The sequence below is a fragment of the Staurois parvus genome, unplaced genomic scaffold, assembly GCF_062004578.1.
Source record: "Staurois parvus isolate SC_StPar_1 unplaced genomic scaffold, SC_StPar_1.0 ptg000699l, whole genome shotgun sequence".
Classification (NCBI taxonomy): Eukaryota; Metazoa; Chordata; class Amphibia; order Anura; family Ranidae; genus Staurois; species Staurois parvus.
The window spans coordinates 702,501-728,948 of record NW_028318495.1 but is presented as its reverse complement, the minus strand read 5'-3'; the positions used below and the strand labels follow the sequence as shown (position 1 = coordinate 728,948).

Below are 26,448 nucleotides of genomic sequence, written 5' to 3'. Positions count from 1 at the left end.
GGGGAGGGAAGGCTCACTGATGGAGGTGGGGGAGGGAAGGCTCACTGATGGAGGTGGGGGAGGGAAGGCTCACTGATGGAGGTGGGGGAGGGAAGGCTCACTGATGGAGGTGGGGGAGGGAAGGCTCACTGATGGAGGTGGGGGAGGGAAGGCTCACTGATGGAGGTGGGGCAGGGAAGGCTCACTGATGGAGGTGGGGCAGGGAAGGCTCACTGATGGGGGTGGGGCAGGGAAGGCTCACTGATGGAGGTGGGGCAGGGAAGGCTCACTGATGGAGGTGGGGCAGGGAAGGCTCACTGATGGAGGTGGGGCAGGGAAGGCTCACTGATGGAGGTGGGGCAGGGAAGGCTCACTGATGGAGGTGGGGCAGGGAAGGCTCACTGATGGCGGTGGGGCAGGGAAGGCTCACTGATGGCGGTGGGGCAGGGAAGGCTCACTGATGGCGGTGGGGCAGGGAAGGCTCACTGATGGCGGTGGGGCAGGGAAGGCTCACTGATGGCGGTGGGGCAGGGAAGGCTCACTGATGGCGGTGGGGCAGGGAAGGCTCACTGATGGAGGTGGGGCAGGGAAGGCTCACTGATGGAGGTGGGGCAGGGAAGGCTCACTGATGGAGGTGGGGCAGGGAAGGCTCACTGATGGAGGTGGGGCAGGGAAGGCTCACTGATGGAGGTGGGGCAGGGAAGGCTCATTGATGGAGGTGGGGCAGGGAAGGCTCATTGATGAAAGTGGGCAGGGAAGGCTCATTGAAGGAGCTGAGGAAGGAAAGGCTCATTGATAAAGATGGGGGTTCATTGGAGGTGGGAAGGGAAGGCTCTTTGATGAACCACAGCATGCCTTCAGAGGTCTAGTGGAGTCCATTCCTCAATGGGTTATGGTGGGTGGTCATTATGTTATGGCTGATCAGTGTATACTCTGAAAGTACAATAACTTGAGACCTATGAGCGCCATGGCAGATGACATTGAAAAAGCACCATGACTTACCTGCGAAGGTACAGGCATCTGCATCCCAGGCCGTATAACCCCAGCGCCACCCGCGTTCATACCTTCTACCTTCATTTCAAGTGCTTGTCTGCTTTGGTTCAAGAACTGTGGAGTGACAAGAAAGGCTGATGACTTCTCCGTATCTCATAGTAGGAAGACAATCCTATACAGCCATATTTCTCAATGCGTAGAAGGCAAACCATTGATTGTATATAGGATCACATTGAGAGACATAATATATTACACAGGATTTATATGGCGCCAACAGTTTGCACAGTGCTTTACAATCTAAAGGGAGATCGTACAGATACAATACAATTCAAAACAAGGATTAGGAGGGCCCTGCTCATGGAGCGTGCGATCTAAAGGGAGGGAAAAAAGGGTACAAAAAGGCAATAGCTGTGAGGCATTGGTTGATGGAGGTGGTCAAAGTACAGTTTTTAGGTGGAGGTGGGATAGACTTCCCTGAATAGGTGAGTTTTCAGTGATCTGGGTAGGAGACAGCTGGACAGATTGAGGCAGAGGGTTCTGGGAATGTCTGTATTGTCCAGTGGACTGCCCTGCCCATGTGCACCTTTTCTTTTGCTAGTTATGACATGATCTGTGCAACTGCCATATTTGCTTTCAATCAACCAATTCCAGACCCTGCTGACACGACTTCAGATCAAGTGAATGCAAAAGGGAGCGCTGTGGAATCTGCTTTTTAAAGAGGACACCAGATTATTTATCAAGTTTCACAGCCTGGCCTGTCAATCAGGGGCGGACTGACAACTCATGGGGCCCCCGGGCAATAGGGCATCATGGGGCCCCTGTGTCCTTGCCCAAACTCAAAAAAGCCTATGAAAAAGGTATCAGGGGCATCTCATGGGGCCCCCTACTGACCCCGGGCCCTCGGGCAGTGCCTGATTTTCCAAATGGTCAGTCCGCCCCTGCTGCCAATATTTCCTGCCTGCGATTACCGGATAAGTTCCTCTTTAGGAAAAGGTGACACCTGTACTCAGGGTGAAACATGTTCCCAAGCACCCACCTCCAGAGTCCCCTCACAGTGATGGTGTGCAGGAGTTCCTCTCCCCCACATCCACGGCTGTTCGTTACTCCACTCACAAAGCCACATTGTTCGTTTAGAGCCGGTTCACATATATGTGAAATGGATGCGTTTTGAACATGCCTGACAAAGGGGTCCAAAACGTTACACCTTTCCTTTTGTGACGTGACCATTCTTCAGTATAAATAGCCTTTCGGACGACATTGGTGATCTGTGGTGTGTTGGCAAATATGAACATTAATCTATGATTGTTCCAGTTTCCAGCTGGATGTTGCTGCAGCACCCGTTACTTTTGGGCCCGATCTAGGAACGGGAATATAACAATCCTGAACTGCATCCAATTCGCATGACATGTGAACCAAAACGGTTTTCTATGGAGCCGATTCACATATGTGCGGGCCGGCCACAGTGCAATTTAAAAGGTACGATTTCAGGTACGATTTCCAGTGTTTGCACCTGAATCACACCTGAGCCACTGTACGAACATCACACTGCAAACCAGCCAGGCACAATGCGAACCCAGGCATACAGAGATCTGTGAAAGAATAAAATACCAATACAGCAGACTATGAGTGCAATAACTAGGGCACTCATAGACCATTGACACTTCCTTCAAATGGAAAGCCTGCAGGAGCCTGACATTGCACCCAGCATCCGCTAATTGCAGGTACAATGCTTGGCAGGTTGTTACTGGGAAGTATAATAAATGCAAAAATATGTGCATTTATTATTTTTTCCTTAAAAGAGAAGTAGGGCTCCCCCTCCCCAAGTATACTTACCTAGGTGGATGCAGTATTGGTTTGATTGCTGCATCTTTCCCCCGCCGGCTCTAAGGGTGAGAACATACATTCCCGCTGATCGCAGAGTTCTCCACTCCGCTCTAAGCAGAAAGCGGTGACCATCAGTCTCCACTGTCTGCTCTGCCACCCCAGCGCTGGCCTGTGGAGGGGGAGGAAGCGGCTGGCTCAATCTCTCAGCAGCTTGCTGACAGACTGAGCCAGGTGCCACTCCAGACTCTTGGGTGGATCCTGACTTTAAAGTCAGGATTCTTTCCCCAGCCTGGACTGGCTGAGTGACGTCCGCCAACAGCAGCCTTCAGTCCGCTATCAGCTGAAAACGGGTCACAGGAGTGCAGAATGAACTGCACTGCTATGATCCACAGGAGAAGTACAGCAAAAAGAGCTTTGGCAGTACTTCTCCTTTAAAGGTGAACTTAGCCTTTAATGGTGACCTATTGTTACAGTTGTAAGGTTTCAAGCTGCCTCCACTATCTGGCAGCAGTCAATACCTACACATAGAAAAATGATGACTGGCCAATGTAAAGAACACAACCAGCCAGCATTGAGGGCTGTGAGGAATACTGGGGAGAGAGTGTCTGGATTACACACCGGAGGGGACATTCATGGAATAGGAAAGGCAGGGAAGAAATACTGTATAGGAAAGGATTCCAGTGGTTGACTTTGTAACTACAAATAAACTACACAGCAGCCTCTAAGTAAATGATACACCTTGTCTGGGAACATCTCACTATAGATTCTGACTGGAATGGGAACACTGCTGATATAAATGGAAAATACTAATAAACGGAGCTGTGAACAAAATAGATATAGACCTCTACCTAGTGGTGAATGATGTTGTATGCCTATCATGGTTCTCTGACATGTTCAATGAATAGACACAGGCGTGGTGCAGTCCCGGTGTTCATGCTCACCTGCTGGCCTTGGAGCCTCTGTTGTAGCTGCATCCTCAGCTGTTTGGGGATATTGGTTCGGGGCCTCATGAGACTGGCCCTGGGGTGCATTCCTTGCATCGGGAAATTTCCTTGCTGCTGGCTCATCTGGCTCATCATAGAGTTGAACGGAGGGTGCTGACCCTGCATGCTACTGAAGCCCCCAGCCTGCATGGCGGACCCCTGTCCTGCATACGGCTGTCCATACATTGGGGGCTTCTGGTCTATCAGCACCGAGGAGTCTTGTGGCTGGAAGGCATCTGGTTGGGGGTCTATAGCCTGGCCCTGTGTAAGAAAAGAAAGACTTTGTAGGTAGGAGGTGGGGGATTTAATCATATAAAATTTGTGTTCACATATAAAGGAACTTAACATGGCTTTGACCATAGAACAAGTAGGTAGCAACAAGGGAGTGCACAATCAGCCAAGTGTTTTATTGCCCCGAGAGCTCTGGAGGAGCGGTAAATGAAAGCTGGGACACCTAGAGATAGTCGAAAGAAAGCTGGCCACTCATGCTACAATTGGGCTGCTCAAATAACAAACTTGGATGACGAGGACAGAAACTCCGACATGCAGGAGGTTCTCTTACATACAATTAATGAAAAATTCAAGAAAAGCTTTTCCCGTGCCTCTTTGAATTACTTTCAGTTTTTTTTTATTGTGGGTGCGACAATCCTGACAATCCAACTGCCAATCACCCCTGTGTGTAATGAGGCCGCCCTCTCACTACTCATACGTAAACTCCTCAGCTATGCATTATTATTCAGGTTCACACATGCATCGACCTGGTACTAGTTTCTCTTTAGTTGGTCTTCCCAACGGCCCCTACAACGCCTCACTATACAGCGGTGCTATGGAGGCTGGTAAATAGAACCACATCCCTCAGTAAGGGACCTGATATGTCGAGAACTGTATCAGATATAGAAGATTCTTTGAAAAGACGAGAACGGAAAGCGCACCAGCCTTGCCATTACTTTTGTGATACCATTTATTGAAGTAATAAAACAGATGTATGCTCACAAACAGCATAAAATGTTAAAGCGGAGCTCCTGTCTCCGGTGAAAAAATGTAAAAAGTCAGCAGCTACAAAAACTGTACCTGCTGATTTTTTGAAAAAACAGCCACTCACCTGTCTTAGGATCAAGTGTCCTCACCACAGCCGGGTTCACCGGCAGTCCTGTGTCCCCCGCGCTGGCATCTTAAATGTGGGCAACCTGTCACAGTTGGGTGTCCACTGTGCATGCGCAAGTGGTGCTGTAGATTGTAAATGGTCCCCCAGTCCTCAGGGACCTGCCATGTGTTCTAAAAGACTGCAGAGGGAGAACTTCTGCTTCCAATCGCCTGTCAAAATCGGGTACCCGCTCCCCAAAAGGTGTCAATCCTTAACAGGGAGTAGGGGATGAGGCCTTAAAGCAGAACTTCCCCTTTTGGATGGAGTTCTTCTTTAAAGCACATCAATATCCATTGTGTCCTGCATGATGTGGTCTGCTGCGTAAGTCCCAAGCATGAGCAGACACTCAAAATATCAGACGCATTCCAAGTGGAGGTCCCTTCTTTCGGGTGTCTTCTTGCAGTTAGGACTCGCACGGTGGACCAGATCATGAAGGACACTGTGGACAACCACTTTAATTTTTGAAAGTACAGATTTTAGTCACAAAGAACCCACCAACAATATTGCAACTTCCATTGCTCAGTCTGAAGATGCAGACTTGGGATACCTGAGCAGGAATGTACGCACACACACGCACAATAGGCCCCACAACTGCCAAGCTGCATATTTGTTGCAGCTACTGACTCAATGAATAGTTGACCTCTTGCCGAACGCTCTGTAGCAGTTTTACTGCTACAGGATGGCTACCCTGCACAAAATCACGTATATATACCCGATTTAGCATTTCCGGGTAGGGGGCACGTGCGCTGTCCTACCCACACTGTCATTGGCTCCAAAGGGTGTTAATCACCGGGCCCCGGCCCGCGAGTCCTGGCTGGGACTCGGTGATTGGTGGAGCAGCTCACAGGGGAGAGATTTGTGAGTGCTGGTTTGTATCTCCCTGCAAAGCATGTCCCCTAGTAAAACACCACAAAGTACACATTAATAACACTCCCTAACACACAGAAGTACCATTACAAAGTTTTAGCAGAATGTTAAAAGATATGTGGGGATTGAGAAAAAAAAAAAAAGCAGAAAAACACAAGCCTAGGGTTAACCTAGAGATAAGAAAAGTAAAGCAAATTCTATTTGACACAAGAGATAACGGCCTTAATTTGGACATGGGATTCCTCAATCATTATCCAACATATTTATGACTCCTTAAGTGAGTGCTGTTCCCCCCCCCCCAGTCTTTGCTTTGCTGTTCTTACCGCTTGGATAACCCTAGGCTTGTGTTTCTTTCTGCTTTTTTTTTTCTCAATCCCCACATATCTTCTAACATTCTGCTAAAACTTTGTAACAGTACTGCTTGGACCTTGAAGAAGGGGACACTCCCCGAAAGCTTGTCCTCAAAATTGTATGTTAGTGCAAATAAAAAAGTATCACAGACAGTACTGAATTGTTTCTATGGCAAAAAGTAAAAGTTATTGGGTTTTTTTTAAATTGTTGGACTTTTTTTTTTCCGTAATTTATATAGTGCAAAAAAAAAAAAAAAAACCCCAGTAGTGATCAAATTCCACCAAAAGAAAGCTCTATTTAAGTGAAATAAAATTATATAAATTTCATTTGTGTACAGTGTTGTATGACTGCACAATTGTCAGTTAAAGTAGCGCAGCGCCGTATAGCAACAAATGCCATGGTCATATAGGGGGAGAAACCTTCCAGAGGGCAAGTGGTCAAATAAAGGAAAAGGATGACATCCTCCAATTGAGGGTCTCTCTCTTTTTCTCTACAGACTACAAACACAGGTCTGGAAAACCGCTCTCTGCTCCTACACAAATACCTGGTTGACAAGCTCAGGGATCCCCAGGGCCCGATCTATTTCCTCCAAGCCAGTGGGATCTGTATTGCTGAGAAGGGTGTGGAGTTGGTCCAGGAGAGCGATCTCATCAGTCTGCCCCTCCACGGTTGATGGAGGACAAAGGAGATCATCCAGAGAAGCCCTTCCAAGCTGCCTGGAAGACGTAGGTGGCAGAGAGATTCTGTGGGGTGTGAAGACAGACGTCCATGAAGTCACAATGACTGACACTACAAGCACAGAATGACTCAAGGGACTTTTGGTATTGATATTTCCAGAAGATGCCTCACCTGTTCTGAGATCCATTCGGCCCCTGCTCCATGGCCATCATACTGTCAGGCCAAGACCCCGCAGGATTTGAAGGTGCTTGCTGACCATAGGGGCTGGAACCCATGCCCATCGCCATTTCATTAGGCCCTAAGAAGTAAAAGGACTCATTATATAGTTATCTATGTACTTCTCATTCTTCAATAACCTTCTTCACGGATATATTGGTTGACTGCTTTGTAGACCAGGTTCCCCTATCATATTCATTTTTAACACCTCATCTCCATATAAATTCAGTTAAAGATAATAACTATCCAAAGAGCCATCCCATATCTCCATTATTTTCCAGGAACTGGTTAACCAATTTATTTTCGGCATGATGTACAAATGTCGACATTGAAAAGACTCAGTTCCCATTCAGGGCAAAGTGACACATTTTCTTGAAAGCTCACCCCCTACCCACTTATAACCACTCCATTCATCCAAAATATACCCGGGGCTTCTAGGTATATTAGAGCATTGGACCTTCCTCCCAGGATGCAATGCTCTGGCCTGAGCTGCCAATCGATGAAGGAAGGGAGGCACTAAACCTTGTACAAGCTCTGACACGGAGCTTGCATGGGGTTTAGATTCATAGCTCCGATGGAAGAAATGAGCGGTAAGGGAGCTGGGTAAAACTGAACATAAGTGGGCATTTCAAGAGAACCTGTCACTTTTATATTTACATGCATATTAAAAAAAAAAACCTTTATTTTAGTACTGTTCTGGCCACCAATAAAGTGGGCATCCTCTGTGTCTGGGTGGTTGTCGGGGGTCACAGACGACCTTCTGATTAATTTTCTAACCAGCTGTACTGACGAGAAAAGGTGAAGCTAGTTAGTGGTTTGGAGGTAAAATAAGATCTTTGTACTAGACATGTGCAGTTCGTTTCGTTCCGAATCGAAATTGGCCTAAAATTTTCGTTATAAGGAGATTCGGATGTATCCGAATTATAATCGTAATGAAATTTAAATGAATCCTAAACAATGAAACAAAGTTTCGTCTGAAATAACAAATTATATGACATCGAATCAAATAGGAAACTAATTTAAAAAGGTAATCGAAAAAAATTAAAAATGTTAACTTATTGCTGATTTCCTTCAAAGACTGTGTGTATTAGTGTTAAAATACATCGGTCTTCAAAAAGAATAGAATAGAACATATAATAGAAAACAATAGAATAAAATGAAATAAAAAGAATATAGCCGTTTTCCGGAATTCAAATATAATGGAATAGATTGAAAAAGAAAGAATATAGCAGTCTTTCAAAATTTGAATTTCGGAAGACAGCTATATTCTATTCAAAAAGAGTAGAACAGAATAAAGCAAAATGGAAAAGAATAGAATAAAATAGAAAAGAATAGAACAAAAAGAATAGACTAGAAAAAAATAGAAAGAATATAGCGGTCTTCCGAAATTTGAATTTTAAATAGAATAAAACCATCTTTTCTTCACAATGAATTCTGATTGATCTGGATACTTTCGATTCAAGTTCGATGTAAATACTTCGAATCCACTGGAAAAAATCAAATTCGGTCGAAAACTAATAAACAAAACTACACAAATTTTGGTGCAAATGCAACAAAACAAAATTAGTAACAACAAATCGATCAGAAATCATTCTGCACATGTCTATACTCAACGTAAAATCTGTTTCTCTGAGGCCACTGAGGAACACAATTTGATGGTAATAAGCACCCTGGCGTTATACTGCCGCCCACAGGAGAAATGGTCACTAGGCAGACAATGAATGGCCAGCCCCCTTGAGGCTACAAAACCTCACAAACACATCAGTTGTAGCAAGCAGTCCAAAAATGAGAAGAGGACAATATCATATAAGGGAAGGGAGCTGTGTCCCTGAATGGACTTATTTTCTCTATTATCCATTGAGGGATACAGCTTGATGATAAATGAGCAACCTAGGGACATCCAAAAGTAGTTCAAGCTGGGGGCAGGGAACCCTCACGCAGACGAAACAACCCAACAAGTAAAAAATAAGGAAAACGAAGCACCTTGCAGAACATTTCCACCAAAAGCAGCATCGAACCTTTAAACCTATTTCTTGAAGACCAGGTTGCAGCCTTACAAATCAATGACACCACAATTTCATTGCCCTAGCACAGTGGTCTTTAACAGGAAAAGGAGGCACTTCAGAGGCCCACAAACCTGTAGAATCCACTTGGAGATGGCAGATCTGGAACCTGGAGAAAAACTCTTAAGACCTTATTGAAAGAAAAAATGGAATCCGTCTCTCATGGAGCTCCACTGGAAAGACCGATGCCAGGATTGTAGTTGCCAAACCCGATTCTGTAATCTTTGTCAACATGTTCTAGAGCAGGAAAGACCTTGGACTGAAACTTTTCCAGGAGAAGGCTCAAGTATTCCAAGCGACGAAACAGAATCAGGGATGACATCTGAAAGCTCAGGATCCATCCAAAGTCCTCCAACGTCCACACAGTGAAGGATATAAAGAGCCCAAGGTCAGAGAGGGCTCTTCACAGCAACAGATTGGGTCTGAGATGAAATACACCCAGTACTGGTGGCAAGGATCTTCGTGAATACGGAAAGGTGGATGGGCCACAAACTTAGTGTTTAACATCCATAGCAAAGATCCCCAGATAAACTGTCCCTACCTGAAAACCGGAGTCCCGTGATAACTAAAACATAGCTGGGTTGTCATTGAGGACTACTGGACCATCATAGACAGAACACCAGTATACGTAATGTACTGGGAAAACTGGCACTCATTGGCTAACTTGATAACTCCGTAAGGAATCCCCAGATAAATGGTCTCTACCTGAAAAGAAAAGTCCCGTGATAACTGAAACATAGCTTGGGTTGTCACAGTAGGACCACTGGACCATCATAGACAGAACACCAGAATAAGTAATGTACTGGGAAAACCGGAACTCCTTAGCTAACTGGAGAGATGTCAAGGATTTTCAATATCCATCCCGAATTTACCAGTAGCTGTTGGTAGAAAAATAAAAATCTTCCAATTCAAACTATATAAAAGGAGATGGGAAAGAACATCCATTTTTTTTAGGACACTAAGCAAAACAGAGAGGTGGGAGGGGTTATATTCTTAAGGCCCCTTTCAGATGGGATGGACCTATCAGCAGGGGTTCTCTCTGCTGGTGGATGACAGGTTTGTGTCCGATCCACTGCTGCAGATCGGACACAGACACTGCTTGCTGACTTCTATGGGGTAGTCAGATGGAAACGGACCGCTTGTCCATTTCCACCCAACTGTCATCCGATCCATCTGTTTTTGGCGTTCAAGATCGGATCAGATGCTGGAGGGTGAAAGCGGACAAGTCAGCCGGTCTATAGATGGTCCAGTTCGGTCAGACAGACCATATAGGACCCTCAGTGTAAAAGGGAACTAAGAGGGGTGGCCTTCAGTTTTTATCGGTGTCTCCTGTAGGTGGCAGAATAACTCTAGGTTTCCTATTATGAGCTAGGTCCCTCAATGGACAATAGAGAAACAAACATTGCTGCCTTCAGATCTTAGGTACATGAAGACAAAAATCCTTGTTTGATGGAATTTCCAGGTCACCCTATACATCTCAGACACATACTCATGGACATCATCTGCTGTGGCAGCACCGGCCGGTTTCCTGGCATGCTGTTGGATCTTCCTGGAAGTCCCGGCATACTTGCGCTCATAGCAGGTCTCGGCATGGCGGCATTATATTCCGGTCCTTGTCTCCCTACCGGCCCCGTGCTGGAGGGTTCCATCTGGTTGACAGCAGAGTTCTGCATGGCCCAGTCTCCGCCCGGGTGTTGGCTCATCCCCCTGTTGGCTCCGTTCCCTACAGGGACCAGAAATACAGCAAAAGACGATCATTATAGGACAAGGGAGCTTCAAGCACACGATCTTCAGAAAACACACAACAATCTCCATACAGGAATCAATGACGGTACCTGCGCTGCCACCCTAGTGTCAGTTTATGTGAAAAGCATCTGAATCAGAGGCTACAACCAAGATAGAGAAACACAAACTCCAGATAATTACACATTATGGAGGACAGAAATGATTGTTCAGAGCGAAAAGAGAGGTCGTACCCAGCATCACAAAATTTTCCTGGCCGTCTATCATCCTTGGACTTCCCATCATGCTCTGCTTTGGCATCATTGGAAAATTACTGACATTCCGGACCGGAGGGGTGGAGTTACCAGGCATAGTGCTGTCCAACGACATGGCTCGATTGAAGGGCGGCCGATTCACCTGAACATTCTGAGGGCTCCTCATACCTGGAAAGTATGGAATATTTTACAGAAATCAGCAACAGAACGTCAGAAATAACACTGAACAATAGGATTCGGCTCAACATTTTATCATGAAGCAGAAGCTCTGTCAGATGTTCGTTGCCAGACACTGATCACTACTTTAGGGCGAGTGTGTTTTTCTGCCGGCCACCTTGTCGGATAAAGTGGCTCGAATAGCTGAAGGTTTTTAACATTCATGCATTCTATGCATGAAGGTAAAAAACATTCTTTGTGCAGCTCCAACCACCACCCCCCACGCAGCACCTGCCTAATACTTACCTGATCCCAATCCAGCAATGTGCACGAGAGCCGAGGCTCTCCTTGGTCTCTCCCTCCTCATTGACTGAGACACAGCAGTGGGAGCCATTGGCTCCAGCTGCTTTCAATCACAACCAATGAGAAGGAAACAGGGGGAAGGGCTGAGCTATGCTCTGTGTGTCCCATAGAGGCGGCTCAGGAGCGAGCATGCGGCTTGCTCTGGGGGGCAGTCAACAGGAAGGAGGAGCCAATAGCATCGGCGGGGAACCCCAGAAGAGGAGGATTGGGGCTGATCTGGGTGTCAGTCAGCAGGGAGGAGCCAATAGCGCCGGCGGGGAACCCCAAAAGAGGAGGATCGGGTCTGATCTGGGTGGCAGTCAGCAGGAAGGAGGAGCCAATAGCGCTGGCGGGGAACCCCAGAAGAGGAGGATCGGGGCTGATCTGGGGGGCAGTCAGCAGGGAGGAGCCAATAGCGCCGGCGGGGAACCCCAAAAGAGGAGGATCGGGTCTGATCTGGGTGGCAGTCAGCAGGAAGGAGGAGCCAATAGCGCTGGCGGGGAACCCCAGAAGAGGAGGATCGGGGCTGATCTGGGGGGCAGTCAGCAGGGAGGAGCCAATAGCGCCGGCGGGGAACCCCAAAAGAGGAGGATCGGGGCTGATCTGGGGGGCAGTCAGCAGGAAGGAGGAGCCAATAGTGCCGGTGGGGAACCCCAGAAGTGGAGGATCGGGGCTGATCTGGGTGGCAGTCAGCAGGAAGGAAAAGCCAATAGCGCCGGCGGGGAACCCCAGAAGAGGAGGATCGGGGCTGATCTGGGGGGCAGTCAGCAGGAAGGAGGAGACAATAGAGCCGGCGGGAAACCCCAAAAGAGGAGGATCGGGGCTGATCTGTGCAAAATCATTACACAGAGCAGCCATTTGCTCCTGCTGCGTTCAATCACAGCCAGTGAGGAGGAAACAAGGGGCAGGGCTGAGCTATGCTCAGTGTCTCCCATAGAGGTGGCTCAGAAAGGAGAATGCGGCTTGCTCTGGGGGGCAGTCAGCAGGAGCCAATAGCACCGGTGGGGAACCTCAGAAGAGGAGGATCGGGGCTGATCTGTGGAAAACCATTACACAGAGCAGGTAAGTATGACACGTTTGTCATACTTACCTGCTGAACCTTTATACCCACTTTAACAGGACTGTTTTCAGTAGCCAGGTCACAGCAAGTTCACAGACAACACAATATAACAGATGACAGGGGGAGAAGGGCCATGCTCACCCATGGGGGGCGTGTCTGGGAACACCGGCGTTTTAGCTCTCATGTTTCCCGTACCGGAGCTCATGGGATTAGTGTAGAAGTCTGAGCCTGCGAGGTCACCGAGAATTGCGTCCAAGTTGTCCAAGTCGCCGGTCACCTGAAAGCAAAGAAATAAATAGTTGATCAGAGCCAGACCCTCCAGTAAGACATTACTATATAAACTATATTGTATGCAGAATACAAGACAGCGAAATGAAGGATAAATAACTGATTGGAAAGATTGGATGACTGTATCACAAACATTTAGAGAAAAAAAGGCTACTTATATTTAGTAGTAATATTGTGGGGTCAATTTACTAAAACTGGAGAGTGCAGAATCTGGTGCAGCGGTGCATGGCAGCCAATCAGCTTCTAATTTCAGCTTGTTCAATCAAAGTGTTACTAAACCCACAACACTAAAATCAGTCTGTATATGCAATAAAGCATGCTTGTTATACTCACTGTGGAACCTAAGGGGTTAATCCTCTGCATTGTGTAATAGTTTGATCCTGTCTTCTCTGATCCTCCCCTTCTATTGTCCCAATCCATCTGCTGATAAAACAGAGCTCTAGGAGGCACTCTGCGCATACTCAGTTTGGTGTGTATTGCTAGAGAGTTGTTTTTGGGGGGGGAAGGGGGGGAAGGGGGGAAATCAGGGAGGCATGTGATCAGCACAGAGCCAATCAGGAATGTCCAACCAAACAGTGGGTCAGGGGTCCGGCAGCCTTATAGGACAGTCATTGCAGAATGTAAACGCCTATTACGAACAATAACCAGTGCTCTGCTGGACACTGATAGAAGTCACAAGACTGCTATATACTGCTGATGAGAAAAGGTATTTAGTAGTTTATATTTCTTAAATAATTGGATTTCCATGTTGTGTGTACTGTTGGAGACCAGATATAGCAAATGCGGGGTCCGGGGAGAGCAGATATAGTGAATGCGGGGTCCGGGGAGAGCGGATATAGTGAATGCGGGGTCCGGGGAGAGCGGATATAGTGAATGCGGGGTCCGGGGAGAGCGGATATAGTGAATGCGGGGTCCGGGGAGAGCGGATATAGTGAATGCGGGGTCCGGGGAGAGCGGATATAGTGAATGCGGGGTCCGGGGAGAGCGGATATAGTGAATGCGGGGTCCGGGGAGAGCGGATATAGTGAATGCGGGGTCCGGGGAGAGCGGATATAGTGAATGCGGGGTCCGGGGAGAGCGGATATAGTGAATGCGGGGTCCGGGGAGAGCGGATATAGTGAATGCGGGGTCCGGGGAGAGCGGATATAGTGAATGCGGGGTCCGGGGAGAGCGGATATAGTGAATGCGGGGTCCGGGGAGAGCGGATATAGTGAATGCGGGGTCCGGGGAGAGCGGATATAGTGAATGCGGGGTCCGGGGAGAGCGGATATAGTGAATGCGGGGTCCGGGGAGAGCGGATATAGTGAATGCGGGGTCCGGGGAGAGCGGATATAGTGAATGCGGGGTCCGGGGAGAGCGGATATAGTGAATGCGGGGTCCGGGGAGAGCGGATATAGTGAATGCGGGGTCCGGGGAGAGCGGATATAGTGAATGCGGGGTCCGGGGAGAGCGGATATAGTGAATGCGGGGTCCGGGGAGAGCGGATATAGTGAATGCGGGGTCCGGGGAGAGCGGATATAGTGAATGCGGGGTCCGGGGAGAGCGGATATAGTGAATGCGGGGTCCGGGGAGAGCGGATATAGTGAATGCGGGGTCCGGGGAGAGCGGATATAGTGAATGCGGGGTCCGGGGAGAGCGGATATAGTGAATGCGGGGTCCGGGGAGAGCGGATATAGTGAATGCGGGGTCCGGGGAGAGCGGATATAGTGAATGCGGGGTCCGGGGAGAGCGGATATAGTGAATGCGGGGTCCGGGGAGAGCGGATATAGTGAATGCGGGGTCCGGGGAGAGCGGATATAGTGAATGCGGGGTCCGGGGAGAGCGGATATAGTGAATGCGGGGTCCGGGGAGAGCGGATATAGTGAATGCGGGGTCCGGGGAGAGCGGATATAGTGAATGCGGGGTCCGGGGAGAGCGGATATAGTGAATGCGGGGTCCGGGGAGAGCGGATATAGTGAATGCGGGGTCCGGGGAGAGCGGATATAGTGAATGCGGGGTCCGGGGAGAGCGGATATAGTGAATGCGGGGTCCGGGGAGAGCGGATTAGTGAATGCGGGGTCCGGGGAGAGCGGATATAGTGAATGTGGGGTCCTGGATTTAGGAACACATTAAAGCTTTAATAAGAAAACCTGGAAGCCAATTGTTCTTTTATGCAGAGTTGCACCAGATTTTGCACTCTCCAGTTTTAGTAAATTACAATATGCAGTCAATATTTATACACTTTATGTGACAGCCTGCCTCGAACCCCTTATACCCCATATCAGCTCCGTGTTTGCTGGTGTTTGCGCTTACACAGGGCTGAAGACTAGGCCAGGCTCAGGTATTTAGCCCAGGGACTGCATCCTGAAAGGTTACATGATCCCCAAATCCAGAAGCATTGGGTATTTAGTGGCGGCTCTAGGGGAATAACAAAGAGGCAAAGAGGCAGGGTGGGGAGCTTGCAGCCAGGGCAAGTTTATGTGGGTCTGGTTGGGGATTTGAAGTGGAGGTCATATATTCTGCCAAATGCATTAGCAGTGGTTATTTTGCAGAGGCTCTAACACAGGGGTCCACAAACTTTCTAAGCAAAGGGCTAGTTTACAGTTTAACAGACTGTAGGGGGGCTTGTTGGTGTGAGTCGAAAATTCACTTTCGTCAATAGGAGTAAACAATGCCCCATCACTGGTGTCAGTGGGAGGAATAGTGCCTCATCATTGATATCAGTGGAATAGTGCCCCATCATTGGTATCAGTGGGAGGAATAGTGCCCCATCATTGGTGTCAGTGGGAGGAATAGTGCCCCATCATTGGTATCAGTGGGAGGAATAGTGCCCCATCATTGGTGTCAGTGGGAGGAATAGTGCCCCATCATTGGTGTCAGTGGGAGGAATAGTGCCCCATCATTGGTGTCAGTGGGAGGAATAGTGCCCCATCATTGGTGTCAGTGGGAGGAATAGTGCCCCATCATTGGTGTCAGTGGGAGGAATAGTGCCCCATCATTGGTGTCAGTGGGAGGAATAGTGCCCCATCATTGGTGTCAGTGGGAGGAATAGTGCCCCATCATTGGTGTCAGTGGGAGGAATAGTGCCCCATCATTGGTGTCAGTGGGAGGAATAGTGCCCCATCATTGGTGTCAGTGGGAGGAATAGTGCCCCATCATTGGTGTCAGTGGGAGAAATAGTGCCCCATCATTGTTATCAGGAGAAGGAATTATGCCTCATCATTGGTGTCAGTGGAAAGATTTGTGCCCCCTTGTTGGCGCTGGAAGTGATAGTAACCCAAGGGCCGGATATAGGCAGGCAAAGGGCTGCTTCCAGCCCCTGGGCCACAGTTTGGAGACCACTCTAAGAGAATAACAAAGAGGCAGGGTGGGAAGGTTCCAGCAATGGTGGGTTTATGTGGGTCTGGTCTGGGATTTGACGAGAAAAGGTTGTTGAGGTTACATGGTCCCCCAAATCCAGAACCATTGGGTATATGAGAATAACACGGAGGTGGGGAGGTTGCAGCAAGGGTTTTCTGGTTAGGGCTTTTTAGAGACTCTGCCAGGTTGCCCATTCAGAGACTCTAAAACAGGACAGTTTGAAGGGATAAAGCTGGCATGAAAAATGCAGATTTCAATGGTTACCTCCTCAGTGGGCTCACTCTTTATCTTCATGTCCTTGTCCTGGCTGGAGGTGGAAACAGAGGAACTGCTGCACTGGCCCAGTTTGCTGTCCATGGGTTCTACTTTGGGTTTAATGTCCTTGGTTATCTGATCCTTGCCCTCGTCCTTGTCCAGCAGGTATCGCAGGAGCGCATTGTTCTCCTTCTTCTTAGGGCTCATTTGTTCCTGCTTCACCGTTGGCTCTGCACAAGGGGCAGAGCTGACTGACTCCTGGAAATTGTCCTTGCCGGTGGCTTCCGCAGTGATCTTGGCAACCTCTGCGGGGGAATTGCCGTTCTGTAACAACTTGTGAAGGATGCGGTGCTTCTCCTGCAGCATGGAGCCATGCAGATTCGATGTGGAGCTGACGCCAGTGGAAGTAGAGGAGGACACACTGGAGGGGCTGGTGACGTTGCTGGAGGAGTCTTTACAGCCAGAGTCCATGGAAGAGTTGGTCATGGTACTGTGACCACGCTCCTCGGTAGGACACGTCAACAACTGCAGGAGTTTCTTGTGGCCCTTACTTTCTACTTGTGCCCGCTGGCTGTCGGGGCCTTCAACAATATTCTCCTTACTGTCCTTCTCCCCCAGGTGCTCCCTCCCGCTGGACTGACAGACAGAACTCTCCACTTGTCCCTGTTCACAAAACAACCCCGCCGGACTCTTACACTCCGGGGGCATTTTAGATTGCTGTCCCATGTTCATATTAGGGGCGTTCTCAGTTTTTTGACCCGGCGAGGACAATGATGACAAAAGAGAACTGCCAACGCCTTCGCTAATTGCATGAAGGGCACTGAGCGAGCTGCTCGAAAAACTCCCTCCTCCCGCGTTGCCAGATGACCCCATTGGGGAGTTCATTCCTGCAAGAAGACACAAAATGGTAACAGAAACATAGAAAAGTGGTGGCAGAAAAAGACCGAGTGGACCATCGAGTCTGCCCGGTTTTTTTTTTTTGCGTTTTATTTATTTATTTTTTTTGGTTAACTTGAGTTTAGGTCTATGCTTGTCCCAAGCATGTTTGAAGCTATTTACTGTTGACTGGCTCATTACCTCTGCTAGACGTTTATTCCAAGCGTCAACTACTCGAATCAGTGCAGTAATCGATCCAGACAAAGAGAAACCAGCTTAGTCCATGCGCAACCAAAACACATTGGGGTTGATTTAATCAAACTGGAGGGTGCAAAATCTGGAGCAGCTGTGCATAGAAACCAATCAGCTTCCAGGTTTTACTGTTAAAACTTAACTGAACAAGCAGAAGTTAGAAGCTGATTGGCTGCCATGCACAGATCCTGAGTGCTCCAGTTTCAGCAAATCAACCCCAATGATCAATAAAGCTCTTCTTGACGAAAAGCCAGTTCCACATTTTTTTCCCGCAACTTTTCTTTTTTGCAGCATATCTTGCATGTGAAGGAACGAATTGGATTTTCTCTATCACAGGATAATGCTTGCTTCATGATGGCCTATGAAATATAGACTAGAAACTGGATGAACATCTGAAAATTTCCAACAAGGATTCAAACGGCTGATGGGTTTCTGTCACTGTACCTGTGAGGGAGATTTCCCCCTTCCTTGAGGTCATAATGACCAATAAGTAGAACTGTGGCCAGGCAATGAAATCCATTAAGTAGCTATTTCTTAGCAAACAGTAAAAATGCTTTAGATCAAGCACTCATAGACCTCTCTAACTGCAGGCAGCATGGAGTAATTAATCCTCAAAGTTCGGTGAAAAAAATGTTGTTACTGTACTTCAAATTTGTGTAGATTGCTTTGCTCCCCACCTCCCCCTCCTAGAAGCAATTTGGAAACCTGCTGGTCTTCCACACAGGAGGAGAGAACAAAATGCCGAGACCGGATTTGAATGACTTCACTAAATATATTGTGAGGTTTGAGGATGAATTGTTCCACGGTGGCTGAAGAAGCAAAGGTCAGTGAGGGCTTCTTTTAAGGCTCATTTATGCTAGTTAAGGATGTGTAAGTACTTTAAAGTAGAAATGTGTTTGGACTATAGGCATTAAAGGACTGGCAGTGATGCCTTGCGACGCTCAGACCAGGAACTCCCATTTTAAATGACCACCCTTTGAATGACAAAGGAGGGATCTAACTCACCAAATATCAGAGTCCAAGGTAATATAATGATAAAATAGATTCATAGCACAATATGTTCAATGCGTTTCAGGGGCCAGAAATACCTCCTCTCTCTCAAACTAGTTTGACTAGCTTGGGAAAAAGGACGGGATTTCCTGTTTGTGCCAGGCTCTCTTTGGGGCTCTGTCTACTGAGCACCAACAAGACGCAGCCCTGATGAAGGAGGAGTGTGTTTGACCCCTGAAATGCGATCGATCTTTTCTGCTATGAATCAATTTCATCATTAAATTACCTTGGATTCTTGGATGTCTGTTTGCTGCTCTCATTGTATTGTACACTCATCAACCTGCAATCCAATTCTGAATATTGGATATACACTCACTGGCCACCTTATGAGATACACCTTGCTAGTGCCAAGAAAATATCCCCCACACCATTACACCATCAGCCTGAACCTTTGATACAAGGCAGGAGGGATCCACCACACCATTACACCATCAGCCTGAACCTTTGATACAAGGCAGGAGGGATCCACCACACCATTACACCATCAGCCTGAATCTTTGATACAAGGCAGGAGGGATCCACCACACCATTACACCACCAAACACCAGCCTGAACCTCTGATACAAGGCAGGATGGATCCACCACACCATGACACCACCACCACCAGCCTGAACCTTTGATACAAGGCAGGATGGATCCACCACACCATGACACCACCACCACCAGCCTGAACCTTTGATACAAGGCAGGATGGATCCACCACACCATGACACCACCACCACCAGCCTGAACCTTTGATACAAGGCAGGATGGATCCACCACACCATTACACCACCTGATACAAGGCAGGAGGGATCCACCACACCATTACACCATCAGCCTGAATCTTTGATACAAGGCAGGAGGGATCCACCACACCATTACACCACCAAACACCAGCCTGAACCTCTGATACAAGGCAGGATGGATCCACCACACCATGACACCACCACCACCAGCCTGAACCTTTGATACAAGGCAGGAGGGATCCACCACACCATGACACCACCACCACCAGCCTGAACCTTTGATACAAGGCAGGAGGGATCCACCACACCATTACACCACCACCACCAGCCTGAACCTCTGATACAAGGCGGGATGGATCCACCACACCATGACACCACCACCACCACCAGCCTGAACCTTTGATACAAGGCAGGATGGATCCACCACACCATGACACCACCACCACCAGCCTGAACCTTTGATACAAGGCAGGAGGGATCCACCACACCATGACACCACCACCACCAGCCTGAACCTCTGATACAAGGCGGGATGGATCCACCACACCATTACACCAGCACCAGCCTGAACCTTTGATAGAAGGCGGGATGGATCCACCACACCATTACACCACCACCAGCCTGAAAATTTGATACAAGGCAGGAGGGATCCACCACACCATTACACCACCACCAGCCTGAAAATTTGATACAAGGCAGGATGGATCCACCACACCATGACACCACCATCACCAGCCTGAACCATTGATACAAGGCAGGATGGATCCACCACACCATGATACCACCACCACCAGCCTGAACCTCTGATACAAGGCAGGAGGGATCCACCACACCATGACACCACCACCACCAGCCTGAACCTTTGATACAAGGCAGGATGGATTCACCACACCATGACACCACCACCACCAGCCTGAACCTTTGAGACAAGGCAGGAGGGATCCACCACACCATGATACCACCACCACCCGCCTGAACCTCTGATACAAGGCAGGAGGGATCCACCACACCATGACACCACCACCACCAGCCTGAACCTTTGATACAAGGCAGGAGGGATCCACCACACCATTACACCACCACCAGCCTGAACCTTTGATACAAGGCAGGAGGGATCCACCACACCATTACACCACCACCAGCCTGAACCATTGATAAAAAGCAGGATGGATCCACCACACCATTACACCACCACCACCAGCCTGAACCTTTGATACAAGGCAGGATGGATTCACCATACCATTACACCACCACCACCAGCCTGAACCTTTGAGACAAGGCAGGAGGGATCCACCACACCATGATACCACCACCACCAGCCTGAACCTCTGATACAAGGCAGGAGGGATCCACCACACCATGACACCACCACCACCAGATTGAACCATTGATACAAGGCAAGATGGATCCACCACACCATGACACCACCAGCCTGAACCTTTGATACAAGGCAGGAGGGATCCATGCTTTCATGTTGCTTACACCAAGTTCTAACCCCACAATCTGAATGTTGGAGCTGAACCAGTCTGCCCATTCTCCTCTGAACTCTGACATCAACAAGGCATTTTAATCCACCCAACTTTCTCTTTTTTGGACCATTCTTTGTAAACCCTAGAGATGGTTGTTCATCAAAATCCCAGTAGATCAGCAGTTTCTAAAATACTCAGACCAGCACATCTGACACCAACCATGCCACGATCAAAGTCACTTAAATCCCCTTTCTTCCCCATTCTGATGCTCAAATTGAACTTTAGCAAGTCGTCTTCACGTCTAGATTCCCAAATGCATTGAGTTGCTGCCATGTGATTGGCTGATTAGCAAATTGTGTTACCAAGCAACTAAACAGATATACCTAATAAAGTGGCCGCTGAGTGTATTTGTGTGGATTCTGAACTCTGAGTCTTTTTCCTGAGAGTTCAGATCCCTGTTTTATGCTGCAGAACTACAGTGCCCAGTGAAAATGTTAATCTAGTGCCCTGTTTTTTCTTCTTATACGAAGGGTCGAAGGCACAGAAAAACAGCTGCTACCAGACTGAACTTTAGCTGATAACCCCAATAGATTAAAAAAAAAAGTAGGTGGCCTACATTGTGTAAAAGTTATAAGGTGGGACAGGCTGGAATTTTGCATGTTGTTAACAAAAGAATTTGTATGCATGTTGTGGGCAAGAATGTAGGTTAATCATACATAAACGGAGGATGGGAAGGCTCCTGATTTCACGGGGTTGTGACACAACCAATAAAACTGCATAGAGATGTTCGGAACAGGCTGTCTGATCAGAAGGCAGAAAGGTCCTTGACCTCACAAAACTCCGTTGTAATCGATGCGCACTGCTTCTCCCAATTTAGGAAACCACTTTTGAGGGCCAGGCTACTAAATATATACATGCTTCTCTTGGCAGATGACTTGTACCTGAAGAAAGATTAATAGTCTGACGTTGAAGAAAATACCTGGAATGGGGGAGAACTGGCTGGAACCCATCTTGGGGCTCCCTCTATTCCGGGGAGACACCATCAGACCAGGCTGGTTGCTGCTCATGCTGGGGCTGCCATGCGGCGGACTGCTCATGGTGATGCCATAATTGTTGCTCTGATACGGCGACTGCTGCATTCCCTGAGCCTGGGGCGATGGACCCATGTTGCCGCTGGAGCCATATCTCATGCCAGACATTTGCCCCATGTTGTTGGGCTCTACCATGCCGTAGTTCCTGTTCTGTAGCGGCATGGCCTGTACAGGTGAGACATTCATGGCATTGGGATTCTGAGGCAGAGGAGGACGTACACCTTGTGACATGGGACCTTGAGACATAGGACCTTGTGACATGGGACCTTGAGGCATGGGACCTTGAGGCATGGGACCTTGAGGCATGGGACCTTGAGGCATGGGACCTTGAGGCATTGGATTAGGTCGGTAGCCATTTTGCTCTCTGAAATATGCAACACAAAAGAATCTCGTTATTTATCAAGTAAGGCTAAAACAAACAAACTGTTAACCTAACACTCACACCCAACATTAAACTTCCCCCCAACCCCTAATCATATATTTTACCTCTGAAAAGCCACTCTTATCTGGCTTCAAACACTGCCTGCACCCAAGCCTCACACCACCAAACCAAAGGTTTCATGATTATTAAGAGAACAAAGAAAATTACAGCACCCACTAAAATCAATGCACATGTACTATGTACACCATAGTGATTCACACAAGGGGGGGACGAATCCGGGGGCCCTCCCATGTTAAAGGGGGCTTCCAGATTCCGATAAGCTACTCCTCACACTTTCACAACCACTGGGCCAGGGCTGTCCTCATCAACATGGTGACAAAGAGCCGCCACCCTCCCCCCCCCCCCCATGCTGAGGGTATATAGCCAGGTATGGTTCGGCTGGCAACAGGGGGAGTCGGTGGCTGTTCGCTCATTCCCACCTTTCCTGGCCTGAATGCTCAGATAAGGGTCTAGTATGGATCTTGGGCAGGGGCGGACTGACCATTTGAAAACTCAGGCAGTGCCCGAGGGCCCGGGGTCAGTAGGGGGCCCCATGAGATGCCCCTGGTACCTTTTTCATAGGCTTTTTGAGTTTGGGCAAGGACACAAGGGCCCCATGATCCCCTATTGCCCGGGGCCCCATGAGTTGTCAGTCCGCCCCTGATCTTGGGAAGAGCCCACGCCATTTTTCTTTTTTTATTCGGATTGGGGTTCCCCTTGAAACCCATACCAGACTGAAGATCCTAGTATGTATTTTTTTTTTTTTTTTAGGGGGGGGGGGTGCATTTTTTGTTGTTTATTTTGACACGGGGTCCCCTTCAAAATTTTTACCAAACCCAAAGGACCTTGTATGGATTGGCAGGGTACCCCCAATACGTTTTTTTTTTTTCATTTTGTTAATGCCAGCTATTTTGCTTACAATTCTGTTGTCAGTGGAAAATCCCCACTGACAGCAGGGATGACTAACTGTTGCTAAGGAGCCAGGGACTGCCAGCGTCCTAACAATGGATGATTCATCCTTGCTCCTGACGGCAGGGATGAGTCACTGGTTGTCAAGAAGCCAGCGGGACCCGGATCCTAACAACCAAACACCAGGAAACTTTAGGAAAAAAAAAAACAAACAAAAAGGGAAAAATGCTCCAAAACCCATCAAAAACGCATGCAAACTGGAGTGCGCTTTTTGTGGTGTGTACTGCATGCAGAAATGCACCCAGAGTGCGTTTTTGTGGTGTAAACCGGCCCTTAAAGATAAAAGAACGAACCCCGAATTACTTAGCCTGCTGCGGAGCATTAGCCTTCACAATAGTGACCAACTTTCCTGAAAATGTTGAGGGTCACAATATGTCCAGGACTAATATTGCACATACCGTTGTAGGAAGTGAGTGGAGACAAAGCCATGAGGATCATTGGTGACAGGGTTGCGAAATAACTTGCTTTTGGTCTGTGCCGTTACCATAGTGCCATCCGCCAAAGAGAACCTGTACAGTGGTGTCTCCGAGTGACCGTGGACGTATGCTGCAAGGACAAGGCCACAGGACAAGCTGAACCCACAGACGCTACTCCCAGAATGCAATGCACTATTACTCCCCAACCAAGAAAGGCCAGAGAGGAGAAAGAACGTTTCTTAATGTGCATCTAAAAAAATTATCTTAAGATAAACAAATACAAAATAACCCAAGATGTACTACAGGAAAAAAAATGAAATCTGCATGAATCTGTAACAAAGGCCTCACCTTCCTGATAGTGGCGTTTGGAGGTCCACTGCTGACCGTCGCTGTGACACAGGAACCTCTGGATACACCTGCGGATTGTGTCCTCAAAGCCCGGCCTCATTGAGTTGCGTAGGGAGTTGGGGTCGATATTTACCACTTTGCCTGTTACAAAGCAGATAAAAGCATTTAGAGGAATATGAAGTCACTGAATGACACAGGACGCAAGTCAAGGGATCTGGAATAGTGGTGGATTGAGATCGATGAAGGCCATGGAAGGTGTGACACTCACAAACAGTCACAGTCAGTGTGGGTGTTATTCCCCAAGTAACAGTGAGTGTTCTGCAATTTCAGTTGTGGTAAAGTTTGTTCTAGGTCAGCCATCAACCAGGGTTCCTCCTCTATAGGGGTTCCTTCAGCTGTGGCTGATTGGCCTCTGATCTGATGATGGCTGCATAATTCTGGGTCCAGTGGCATTTAGCATCCAGCTACTCAACAACAATGATCTTTTTAGCTGTCTTCAAGGGTGGCATCCTGACCCTCACTATGAGGTGTGACATTCTTCCCACTGACCTCCACAATGAGGTGCAGCATTCTTCCCTCTGACCCCCAGTGTAAGGCAGGGCATTCTTACCACTGACCCCCACTGTAAGGCGGGGCATTCTTCCCTCTGACCCCCACTGTAAGGTGGGGCATTCTTCCCACTGACCCCCACAATGAGGTGCAGCATTCTTCCCTCTGACCCCCACTGTACGTCAGGGCATTCTTCCCTCTGACCCCCACTGTAAGGTGCGGCATTCTTACCACTGACCCCCACTGAAAGGTGCGGCATTCTTACCACTGACCCCCACTGTAAGGTGCGGCATTCTTCCCTCTGACCCCCACTGTAAGGTGCGGCATTCTTCCCTCTGACCCCCACTGTAAGGTGCGGCATTCTTCCCTCTGACCCCCACTGTACGTCAGGGCATTCTTCCCTCTGACCCCCACTGTAAGGTGCGGCATTCTTCCCTCTGACCCCCACTGTAAGGTGCGGCATTCTTCCCTCTGACCCCCACTGTAAGGTGCGGCATTCTTCCCTCTGACCCCCACTGAAAGGCAGGGCATTCTTACCACTGACCCCCACTGTAAGGCGGGGCATTCTTCCCACTGACCCCCACTGTAAGGCGGGGCATTCTTACCACTGACCCCCACTGAAAGGTGGGGCATTCTTCCCACTGACCCCCACTGAAATGTGGGGCATTCTTCCCACTGACCCCCACTGTAAGGTGCGGCATTCTTCCCACTGACCCCCACTGTAAGGTGCGGCATTCTTCCCACTGACCCCCACTGAAAGGTGGGGCATTCTTCCCACTGACCCCCACTGAAAGGTGGGGCATTCTTCCCACTGACCCCCACTGAAAGGTGGGGCATTCTTCCCACTGACCCCTACTGTAAGGTGCGGCATTCTTCCCACTGACCCCCACTGTAAGGTGCGGCATTCTTCCCACTGACCCCCACTGTAAGGTGCGGCATTCTTCCCACTGACCTGCAGTGTAAGGCGCGGATTTCTTCCCACTGACCCCCACTATAAAGTGTGGCATTCTGCCCACTGAACCCCCTGTAAGGTGCGGATTTCTTCCCACTGACCCCCACTGTAAGCTGAGGTATTCTTACCACTGTAAGGTGGGGCATTCTTGGCACTGACCACCAATGCAAGAAGCATTTTTCCCATAGACTCACAATTGGTACTTGTAAAGGGTTCCGAGACCTAAAAAATATTTTAGGGGTTCCTTTGGCTTTAGGTTACATACTGACAAGTGAATGCGCCCTCACCCTGAGTATGCAGGGACACAACCATAATGATGACTAAGGGAATTCACACTATACAAGCCAGCAAAAGCAGAGCAGATGGAGCGATCATCAGTCCGATGCAATAAAATGCAGCATGTGTCCATTTTAGCGCAGCGCTAGGCTGCATTGCAGTGTGAATGGGACACATAGGGAACAACTGGTCCTAAAGACACAGAGTATATGGTGGAAGACAGCAGATCCCTCGTTGCTCCAATACTGCGGACATGATATAAAGCACATTAAAGTGTAGATGTCTGGTGACACACTGCTACTTCTGCAGACATCCCACAGCTGTCAGATCATGAGGAAAGATGGCCCCAGATCAGGGGCTGACTGACAACTCATGGGGCCCCCGTGTAATTGGGGATCATGGGGCCCCTTTGTCCTTGCACAAACTCAAAAAAGCCTATGAAAAAGGTACCAGGGGCATCTCATGGGCCCCCCCAGCAGTGTTCGAGTTTCCAAATGGTCAGTACGCCCCTGCCCC

The 26,448-nt window shown here is 48.5% G+C and overlaps 1 protein-coding gene across 7 annotated transcripts in view; it reads right to left on the bottom strand.

Moving 5' to 3' along the window:
• NCOA3 (nuclear receptor coactivator 3) overlaps positions 1–26,448 on the bottom strand; it is a 220,737-nt gene that overhangs the window by 8,020 nt on the left and 186,269 nt on the right. For 3 of the 7 annotated variants that reach the window (XM_089653111.1, XM_089653110.1, XM_089653113.1), the window contains exons 9-20: positions 24,156–24,296; positions 23,790–23,937; positions 21,890–22,365; positions 16,545–17,422; positions 13,275–13,364; positions 12,795–12,930; positions 11,075–11,263; positions 10,588–10,821; positions 6,991–7,117; positions 6,686–6,884; positions 3,738–4,040; positions 982–1,086 (exon numbers count right to left, since the gene is read on the bottom strand). In XM_089653111.1, the coding sequence (XP_089509237.1) occupies positions 982–1,086; positions 3,738–4,040; positions 6,686–6,884; positions 6,991–7,117; positions 10,588–10,821; positions 11,075–11,263; positions 12,795–12,930; positions 13,275–13,364; positions 16,545–17,422; positions 21,890–22,365; positions 23,790–23,937; positions 24,156–24,296 (3,026 nt within the window). The remainder of the gene's footprint in view (positions 1–981; positions 1,087–3,737; positions 4,041–6,685; positions 6,885–6,990; positions 7,118–10,587; positions 10,822–11,074; positions 11,264–12,794; positions 12,931–13,274; positions 13,365–16,544; positions 17,423–21,889; positions 22,366–23,789; positions 23,938–24,155; positions 24,297–26,448) is intronic. The other 4 variants (XM_089653115.1, XM_089653116.1, XM_089653114.1 and 1 more) reach the window with 3 other exon arrangements.